Below are 11082 nucleotides of genomic sequence, written 5' to 3'. Positions count from 1 at the left end.
AAACAAGACATAGGTTTATATAAAAATATCAATGTACAAATGATCCATATTGTAAATACAATTACAATTTCAACCGAGAACTGGTATACCATGGGGGAGGAAGGTTGAGTCAACACACGAGCAACCTTTGTCTCCACACAACCTAAACAGTTACAAGTAGGTATTATCTCTTACAGACCAGCCATCACCCAGAGATAGTCCTCCTACCTTTTTTCCACTTGTGTTTACTCTCCACTAAGCCAGCTTCCCTCCCTCCAGTACACCATCGTCTCTCTCTCTCTCTGTCTCTCTCCAACTGATATGGTCTCCCTCTCTCACTGGGAGTAAGCTGTCTTTCTCCCCCATTTCCTTCTGTTTTCATCTCTAACAGTGTGTCGCGAATGTCTCTTTCGTCTGATTTTGTCTCGGTCTCTTGTCAGTCGGTCTCTCAAACTGTCTATTAACCTCATCACGTTTATAGTCTGAATTGGGATTTTGTCGTGGATATATCTGGGCAACGTACATTGCAGCGTATTAACTGGATATGATAGATCATTAACAACCAACTGTTTACGTCGACTGTCACCCAACAACATAACAGATTAATGACTCTTAACATAATTTGGATGGGACAGGAATAAAACAAAACCGACTTCTTCCCTCTTACCCAAAAATAAAAACTTACTACATACTTTTAATTTGCTTAGTTTTAGATTTAATGCAGATTAAGTCCCATTAGAATAAAATATTTACCCTTTTGAATACGTTAATTCCAAGTGTTTACCGCAAATTACAAGGAGAGTTATGAATGAGTCAGTACATGAACTTATCTAGCCTGGCCCCGCTGGTAACCAAGGGCATGTCACTCTGGACTTGGGTTGGTATCACATCGAGTATCTGCAGCTGGTATGATTTACATCCCCTCTCAACACCGCCGAGGGCCCAGTGGGGTTGGGAAGGTGTAGGTAAGAGGCGGAGATGGTCCAGGGATACCGGTGAGGTTTTTATGGGTGTTCTGTAGGGTTAGAGGGGCCATGGGTGGGGGGGGGGGGTTAGAGAAGGATGGGGGATGGATCGGTAGTTGTGGTAGATGGTCAGGACAGGGAAGGTAAGGAGCAGCAGCAGCAGCCGGAGTTAAGGGACACGACGCCTTACTACGCACGGCTGCGCATCTTGTGGCTCCGGCCCACTGCTAAATCACGCTTGACAACCCCTGATTACCGCGGGATGCGAAGGGCTTGACGAGTGTGCACTGGCTTACTCCTCCGCCCTTTGTATTGCTGGCAGCATGTATCATTCTAAAATTAGCCCCGCCGGCACCGCCTTAGCAACCCACCAACATGCTTCATCCGCAAGATGTGATTGTGATCGGAGGGTCGCACTATTATCGTACCCCGCCACTCTGAGGATCGTATGTCATATGATAAAGCGTTGGTGATCGTACATTCCCCGCGTGTTCCAGGACCATTCCCCTTATTATATGGAAAGCTCAAGGATACGAGTGACTGAAGTGCTGCACAATTAAATATTACTGTAAATATCTAAATGTGCTTGCGTTTTCTTCTGAATGGCAATCCCTGGATATAATGATATTCTTGGGTGAGTGAAGATGACCTCCAGGCTGCTGTAACTGACGAAGAGGCTCAGTAAAGACTCGCGCGGGGAGCGAGTGGTGGGCGACAGATAAACAAACATCATGTACAGACTGCTGCAAGCTTTTAGTGACTTCCGGCGTGGTGGGAGCAGACAGCGGGAGTAAAGCGTCCGACCTCTGCGAATGATCGACTCGGTGATCAACAGGCCTCCATGATTGATGCGAAACATATCTGGCTGGCTTGCCTTTGAAACCGCCGGGTTCACGCCTTGAATCGTGAAACTCATTTCAGATAGGCGGTATCTCATTAGGAATGAATTATCTGGCGCCTTCTGCGAAGAGGGGTGTGACGGGAGGGGGCGTGGCAGACAGACCTACGGCAGGGCCAGCGGCCGTGCCCAAGATCCACACACACACACACACACACGCACGCACGCACGCACGCACACACACACACACACACACACACACACACACACACATTTATTATTATTATTATTATTATAAAAACACGCACGCACACACACACATGCATGCACACACACACACACACACACACATACATACATACATACACACACACATACATACATACATACATACATACATACATACATATACACACACACACACACACACACACACACACACACCAACCTTGGCGCACTGACATCCAGGAGAGAGAAAAAACTAATTGTCTGATGCACGCTAATGACGTCTTATGGTGAGCGAGACCCAGAATCCCTGAGGCAGCTCATTATTTTATTACAATATCGAGACTTAGGCATGATACCAGTGGAGCTACTAGGCAGGATTACAGCGTACAACAACACATGAGGCAAGTTGGAGAGAGATGTGACCGTAAATGGCCTACAGCGTGTTAGTGTGTGCTGGTGGTGGATTTTAAGGTGCAAAAGTTTCGGGAAACTTGTGAGGTAGTGTTATGATCTGCGACTTGCATTTCAGGGAAGCTATAATAACAGTATTGTGAGCAAAAGTCATATGGTTATGAGAAGTGATTTGTAGTGTTGTTATGACTGAGTTAAACAACAGTAAAAACCAATATTAGGAGGACACAATGGTGGCGGTTGAGAAACCAGTTATAGCGTCAGTCGGGAATACAGCTACCGATGTTTGGATGGCCAGGGAAGTGTTGTGGAGGGAGGGCGTTGCCTGGTGGAGGTGAGCGGGAGGGAGGGTGGCGGCCTGTTGGAGGAGGTGAGGTGAGGCTGGTGGTGGTGACGCTGCTCACGCCAGGACCCAGGCTGGGGGTTCCAAGCCTCGCAGATCAGTTGTGTTGGTCAGGCGCATCTTTACACTAGGAATAAAAGCATTGAGATCACTTTCAGCAAGTCAAAGACAGCATATTGTAAAAAGGATGATATTGATACATCATTGATGTTTTCCAAATAATTATCAACAATCAATTTGATCATTGCCATGTCAGCTTAATCTTACATTGTCTATATATTAATAACTATGTGAAAAAGTGACAGCAAGTGTGAGCGATTAAGAGTTTGCGACGGCCCGGGACGATCACATCGTCGCGGGCGGTGAGGATACACAGCGTGAGGCGAGGGCGCGCCGGGGGGCAGGGGGCGCCGCGCCCTCCCGCGGCCGCCTGCAGGTCCCTGGCACCCCGTGGTCCAGGGCCGGCTGTGGGCGCGGGCTCCCTCGCTACTACGGGCGTGACCACAACCCAGCCCGCCCACAACACACACTTTGTACTCTGCGGGTTGTTTTGATTGTTGGCACGTGTCTTTCCTGCGGGCGGGGGACGGGAGCAGCGCCCGCCGGTAGTGACAGTCCCGGGCGGCGGGTGATATGAGGGGACCCCGGCCGCCGCCGCCTCCAAGCTGCCAGGTATCACAAGACTACAGGGGCCACCAAGCTCTCACGAAGGATAAATAGTTACACTGTACACACGAGCCACGCCACACTGTACACGGGGCGGGCGGGGGCTGGGGGTCTTTGGCGGGCGCGGGTGGGGGCGTGGGGGAGGGCGGCCACCCCGGGGCAGCGGCCTGCACTACTTGCTGGACAGCTGCTTGGCCAACTCCGTGTACTTCAGGAACTTGGAGTGTGGTGACTCCTCCACGGGGGCTGCGGGGGGCGTGGCCGCCTTATTAGCAGTCGGAGGTGGCTTTCCGCCACTCGCCTTCCCACCCGCGTTGTCGGGAATCACACCGTCTTTCACAAAGTGCATCTTCGACAGATGATGTCGGTAAGCACCCTTACTGATAAAGGGAGTGTCACAAAAGGCGCATTTCATGATGCTGTCGGCAGTCACTGCATCATTACACGCCCAAGAAAAAGCGAGAATCGCCCCAGGATTTGTCTGTGGTCCAGCAGACCCCCCGCTCGATTGTGGCGGCCGAGGCTGAGTCTCTGTCTTGTCACACAGCTTCTGTAGCGCCGCCAGAGGATGTGAAGAGATTCCTTCGCCGCCACCTCCAAGTAGAGCAGAGAGGCCGCCTAATGCAGACGCCCCAAGGCCGGAGCCTGAGCGTCCCCCGACACTGGCCTCAGAATGAGGAGTGCCAGACCTGCTACTGCAGCCTGCGGGGGACCCCATTAATCGCCCGGCCGGAGACTCACGCCCTACGTCGTGAGTGAGATCGTTCTCTTCCTCTTCATCTCCTTCTTCCTTCAATTTGAATTCTTCTTTCACCCGTATCTCTTCCTTTACTCTGAGCTCCTCCCTGGCAGACACAGACTCACGGTCACTAATTTCTCCGTTTGTCTCTAGAGGTTCTTGTTTCACCTCCTCCCTGCCACAAATACTCCCATGCTCATTGTCAGAATGGTCAGCACCATTCTCAGTGGGTGCGATATCGTCGGGGGTGGCAGCGGTTGGGTGGCTGTCCGGCCGCAGCAACTCCAGCGACCTTTCGCTGCCGCTACCATCCCGTGTTATTGAGCCCGTGGAGGCGGGGCGCGACCCAGGCCGCGACGGTGACCGCGGGAATGTGTCACGTGTGTCAGAGTCTGCACTTGGACTCATCATGGAATCCCCCAGGCCTCGTAATCCCCCGCCTCTGTCACTTGAGCCGAATGAAGGTGGTAGATTGAAGGTGGAAGGTGCACCCGCGCCGTGAGGCGGTACACCGTGTAGCCGGGAGAATGTGGCGTACATCCCCACCAGCTGAGGGTCCATCAACGGCTTGGAATAGTCGGCGCTCTCATCAATACCAAGTCGACGGAGGATGCTTGACCCAAGAGGCCCGGTTCCGGGTTTTGCCTTGCCAGAGTCAAAACTCTTTTCGATCAACTTCTCGAGGGCATTTAAGACTGATGGAGACTCGGAAGCACCACGACCCTTTGGTTTATCAAAGTCTCTTTCCCTTGGACTATCGCGAGGGGTTTTCTCGGGCGTCTTCTTGCCTTCACTGTCAGTCTCAGGGGCAGAGTCGAGTTTGTTGCTGTAGTCGCTGTCGGGGGATAGCAGGGCTGACTTGAGCAGGTCACGGGAAGAAGCGCCTACACAGTTGCGGATATGGTCCACGAATAACGAAGTTTCTATCTTGTCGCCGCACTTTTCACAAGAGATGCGTCCTGACCCTGAATGGTCCTTCATGCCCCTCCCTACGTCGGAGGATGAACGATAGTCCTGCTGAGCTCGCTCCAGTTCCAGAAGCTTGCGCACAGGTAATGACTTCTTTCGTTTCTCACGTGTCTGCCTTCGTCGCGCTCCTGATTCCGTAATGGACCGCATGATGTGCTCCTTATAGTGAGCATTCTTTACCATGTGATTACTAAGTTCTTTAAGAGAAGCAAATGCCTGGTCACACACCTTACAGGTGAGCACGGCGTTTACGTGACTCTGGCTACTAGACTTTTCTTCGGGGGATTTCCATGAGATAATCTGCTCCTGAGAGATAATGTTAGTGTAGTGTTGTGTTTGTTGCATATGCTGGGTCATTTCAGCCAAAGACTTGAAACTCTGGCCGCACCACATACACTTGAGGATCTGTCGGGTCTGCTCGGCGCCCTTGCCCAGCCATACATCCTGACCACGCACGAGCTTCCTGGGCAGCGGCATCGTCTCCTTAATACTTGACATCAGGTCACTTGACGATGAAGATCCTGACGCAATTGAGGAAGAAGAAGAAGGCGGTTTTGAGGTTTGTGTCTTGGTGGGCGTGTACTGAGGCGGCAGGTGGGTGTGGATTGAGGCAGCGCTGGATGAGGGCGGTGGGATAGGGGGTGGCAGGTTAACCCCGCAGTGTTTGGCCTCTTTCATGTGGGTCGTGAGTTCAGCCAAAGTGTTAAATGAAGCTTTGCACCACACACACTTAAGCACATCCTTAGTGGCGTCCTGACCCTTGCTAAGCCAATGACTCTGCCAAGCAGTGGCCCGACCAGCACTGCCACCCAGCCCCCCTCTGAACAGATCCAGGCCGCTGTCGCCTCCCAGCCTACTCAACTCACTCATACGTTCCAAGGCTCTGGAACCCTCTGAGGGTGAGTGTGGAATTGCGCCCATAGGGAACGGTGGAAGCTTTGTGGAGATGCTGTCACCCTTCAGTTTTCCATTCCACAGTGCCAGGTCTGGTCTGAGAGCCATAGCAGAAGCAAGGTGGGGTGGCAGGGGAATACCCCACGCCCCTAACCCCTTGGCAAGATCATGGTGCATCTTGCCCTGTGCCGCTTCCAGCAGGGCATCCGCTGCCCTCTTGCGGGGCACCGACAAGTCCAGTGGAGAGTCACCAAGGCGTGGGAGACCTGGGGGAGGCGATCCTGCTAGAGACGACCTGGCCGACATGCTGAGGTTGTCGTCCCTAGTCAAGGCCGGAGAACGTCGTAGAGAAAAGTCGAGAATATCGGCCTCGTTGTCGGAGCATCGTGTAAATGAGGGTGATGATAGCAGCGGGCGGAGTGCCGGAGGCGTGGCCCGAGGCGATCCCATGTGTGCTGGGGAGGAGTTGAGGGACTCCCGCGGCGAGTGGCGAGGAGACATCTTGGGAGAGAGTCCCTCGCGTGATGCCACACTTCCGCTGTCCCTGGAGGAAGAAAACACAGGAGTTAGGACTCCTAACATATAGCAACTGGGTAAGTGTACACAATACAGCTCTGGGGAGGGGTGTGAAGCGCCCGTAAACAGTGGCATGTTTGACGCTGTGGTGCAATAATGATCAAGACAGTTACTAGAAACTGTTGTGTTAATGCTATCGAAAATTTAGGAATGGGTTATAAACAGCAATTACTAAGGTCACTTTACTAAAGGTACACATATAAGGAACAGGTGGACGATATGTACTCACCGGCGGTGTCTGGGGCTGGAGGTAAGTGAGTCTCCCTCCTCGCCTTCTAGGCCAGGTTCCTTCCCTTCGCATTCCTCCCCTGGAACAAAACAAACAAATATTAGTGACTTGCACAGTACCTTGACTCAACACAATATCAAGTTGAGATTCTCCTCACAAGTTCAAACACAATAAATTAGTAATACACATCAAAGGAATTCACTAAAAATATAATATTTGATACAAAGGCGTTGCCGAAAATTGTGTGCGTACAAACTGTAGCGTCTGTCAATTATTGTCTTTATAAAAATTACGACATTACACACTAAAAATACAACACAACACCGTCTTAGTAAAATTAATATCAGTAATAATAAAATTTATAGAATGATCAATATTTTTCTGTATCAGATTTCGACGTTAACAAATTACTAAGTCTTCAACCTGTAAATATATGTAAATGAGACAATTTCAAGAACGATAATCATATCTTGTAATTGTTTATTAGTCCTGGCCAACGATTATTGATTTCAGAGACACCTACAGTACATGGCTGACGCCGTGGCAATGTGGAAACCCAATGATAGTCTCTCCGCTCACCGAACGATTAGAAAGTTATTAGAGGTTCACCACCACCAAAAACCAATTACCGCTAATGACGCGACCAAGTCCGCTGGTCGACCACAATGCCGCTTAACCTGATGACCAAAGGGGTACGCTCGGCCCTTCATTAGCGTAAATCCTTGATCAAACTCTCCTTTTCGCAGTGTCATTAATCTATAGCGCGGTAATAAGCTCGATAAAGCCCTGAAAGACCGGCTCCGAGTGTCAACAAAGGACGGGTCCCGCTGGCTTTGTGGGCAGTGAAAAACGGCCGTGGCGGGGAAAAAATGAGGTTAGCACGAGTCGGCTCGTCATCGTCACCTTCAAGAAGAGGCCGCTAGACACCCGGCCCGCCGAGGCTCTTGAACCGGGGCGAGATACTTGTTATACCAGGATGTGGTTGACCGAAATATTGAAGAGAAGCATCTTGGGCCGTCCTTGTGTGTGTGTGTGTGTGTGCGTGCGTGTGTGCGTGCGCGCGGCTTAAAACTGTGTACTAGATGGCTCTGTGCTCCTTGTTTAGGATGACGGAGACCGGCATTGTATATGATCTGCTGGAGATACTGCATGGTGTACGACTCTTCACTGCGACCACCGTGAATGACTGTAATCATATCCTCAGGAAAAAATAAATAAAAAATTATCCCCAGAGATTAATATCCTCTCACAAAGACAACGAATATATACATACGTGGCAACTATTAAGCGACACATCTGATACAAATAAACACAAAAATAAATAACATGTTACTGTGTCGTAGTAGATGTGCCAACGCGTGGGAAAATCTAGCCCAGGATGCTGAGAGAGAGAGAGAGAGAGAGAGAGACCCGCTACGGAGCCGTCATCCTGATGGCAAAACCTATTAACACACCGGACGCCAGCCACTTAACCAACCCTTTCACTGTTAACGCTTACTAATTAACCTGGCTTCCCCCGTGACATCGACAGTTGGCCATCATTACGTGTCGCCACGGCTCTCACTACCAACACGGACCGCCATTCTGTCTTCCTCCGGCCGGTCACATTGTTTTACCTGCCGTCTATACCTTAGGCTTTAGCTTGGTGCGGGGGCAAGGGTTAATACTATCCGTCTCCTTCTTAACTCCCACGCAAGAATAATAACAATAATAATGATACAAACAACAACAACAACAACAATAACAATAATAATAATAATAATAGTAATAATTATAATAATAATAATAATAATAATAATAATAATAATAATAATAATAATAATCCACCTTGAATCACATTAATGAGGAGCACAGGTATTATACTGAATCCCGTATTTATGTTGATAAGTCACTGTACAAACAACATACTTGGTAAAAACAAGCTTAAGTAAGGTGTACACCGGTCACCTGTTTTTTTTATTTAAAAAAAAATAATATTCAACTACTGCTAAACTCCACCATAACTAATCCCCCTCCACAGCTAATTTCCTCCACAGATAATCTCCACCTCAGCTAACCTCCACCACATCTACTCTCCACCACAGATAATCTCCACAGCTAATGTTCCTACAGCTAATCTCCATCACAGCTTATCTCCACCACAGCTAATCTCCACCACAGCTAACCTCCATCACAGCTAACCTCCACCACAGCTAACCTCCACCACACCTAACCTCCACCACAACTAACCTCCAACATACAACTAAACTCCACCACAACTAACCTCCACCACAGCTAACCTCCACCGCAACTAACCTCCACCGCAGCTAACCTCCACCGCAGCTAACCTCCACCACAACTAACCTCCACTACAGCTAACCTCCACTACAGCTAACCTCCTCCAAAACTAATTTAACACATTCAGGGAGAATTAGAGATGAAACCATCGGGAAATTAATTTTTTTCCTGCTTTTCTTTTTTACAATAAACGGCAGTGTTTTTTTTTATCAAAGTTGACAATTAATAGTTAGTTTCTATCACCAATATTGACAACCAGTAGGCGCTCTGTTACACACCTGTACGTTCCTGTGTGTAGGGTGTGTGTGTGTGTGTGTGTGTGCGTGTATGGAGGGACGGTGGATATTGGTGTGGGTGGGTGTCTGTATGGGTGTGTGGATGGGGGTGGGTGTGTCTGTTGGGGAGGTGCACCGGGAGGAAGGGGGGAGGTGGAGCGAGGTGGTTAAGGTCTTCAGAAACATTAGTATTTGAAAACTATCACTCGCTGGCGACACACACACACAAACACACACACACACTACATAAATTTATAAAATACATGCATACATACATACATACAAAAGCACCAACATATACACAAATACACACAAACACATGTATTGTATTACACATAACTATACATAAATTACAGTTTGATGGTTACGGTAAATAAAAGGGGGGGGGGGAGTGTCAGCAGTGCTGGGTCTGTCAGTTTCGGTGACCGCAATACTCGACCCTTGGCCTCATCGCTGACACTCCACTGATAATCTGAATATTGGCTCGTGCAACAAGAGGAACATTAAGCCCTCGTTGGTCTGGCCTGGGCACTAACGAGAGCGGCTCACTTCAAACTTCCGGCAGCAGAAGCAGGAGCAACAACAGCAGTTATCAACAGCAGTAGTAGCAGCAACACAAGCAGGGGTAGTAACGGCGAAACAGATATTATCAGTAGCAGTATCAGCAATAGTAATAACAGTAGCCAGAACCAACGCAGCAGTGGTAGTGTCCTCTAGGATAAGCGGACTACTTAGGAACATCTGCCGGGGCAGGTGAGTGAGCTCTCCAGTAGCTCATCTTCAAGACGGGATGACTTGTCTTTGTGTCGGTGTTACGTTGGTATCTGTTCATTAAATGTATTATTTCCTGAGGACATAAGTAAGGCAGACATACTCTTTTCTTCCCTTTGTTTCCTCCTCTTCTCTATATAATATTTGTAACCAGTTTGTGTCGAGATAAACAAACGTTGTGCACAGGGCAGGTGGAAGGAGGTATGGGTGTGTCTCACTTGGGTTCAACTCGCCAAGCACAGGAAGAACAACAACTTGAACAGTACAGCAGCTGTCCGATAATTTACAGCAGGACACTAGATCTATGATTATCTTCTTATTTTTAATGAGCTCCCTTTTCTCCCTTTCCTCCCTTAGTCTAGTGTCAAGAGTACCTCCCCCCCCCTTCCCTCCACACACACACACCGACCTGTCGAAATCCTCTTCTCCCTTACCAGGGTGTCCAAACCCCTTGCACCCCTCATACCATTATGTCCAAATCACTTACCCAAGACCACCATGTTCATATTCATTCTCCCACAACAGGTTGGCCACGTACCCTAAGCCTCCACGTCCTCTTCCACCGGAGCATCAGCGTCCCCGTCTCCCCAGTGTTTGCTGGTCGCTTCATCCTCCGCTAACCTCCCTCCCCACATAAAGATAACCGCTATACTCTGACGCCCTGCCGGCAGTAGCAACAACGAGGAGACAAAATTGTCGAATCCATCGCAAGGGAGGCAGAGAGGAAGGTGAGGCTGGTGCAGGCAGGCAGGGGCTCCGTAATGGATGCGACAGTATACATAAAAAACGGTGCTAGAACCCTGTGTCGGATACGTGGGTCGGGGGTGGTGGGTGGATGAGAGGAGATGGGTGAAGGGGCTGACAGTGTACCGGGGACGCAGGTGGTCGCGCGACGTCTGCCGTAATATTAATGGAGGTCGGA

At 49.5% G+C, this 11082-nt stretch overlaps 1 protein-coding gene across 1 annotated transcript; it reads right to left on the bottom strand.

Annotated features, from left to right (window-relative positions):
- Positions 1 to 2180: 2180 nt before the first annotated feature.
- Positions 2181 to 10770, bottom strand: LOC121859032 (protein tiptop-like). Its single transcript, XM_042355694.1, has 4 exons — positions 10699 to 10770; positions 7910 to 8036; positions 6838 to 6916; positions 2181 to 6576 (listed from the first exon to the last, which is right to left on the bottom strand). The coding sequence occupies exons 1-4, from the start codon at positions 10768 to 10770 to the stop codon at positions 3603 to 3605; spliced, it is 3252 nt and encodes a 1083-aa protein (XP_042211628.1). The 3' UTR covers positions 2181 to 3602.
- Between the last annotated feature and the right edge of the window lie 312 nt (positions 10771 to 11082).

This window comes from Homarus americanus, unplaced genomic scaffold, assembly GCF_018991925.1.
Source record: "Homarus americanus isolate GMGI-L3 unplaced genomic scaffold, GMGI_Hamer_2.0 scaffold21505, whole genome shotgun sequence".
NCBI lineage: Eukaryota > Metazoa > Arthropoda > Malacostraca > Decapoda > Nephropidae > Homarus > Homarus americanus.
This window is presented reverse-complemented; position numbering and strand designations above follow the sequence as displayed.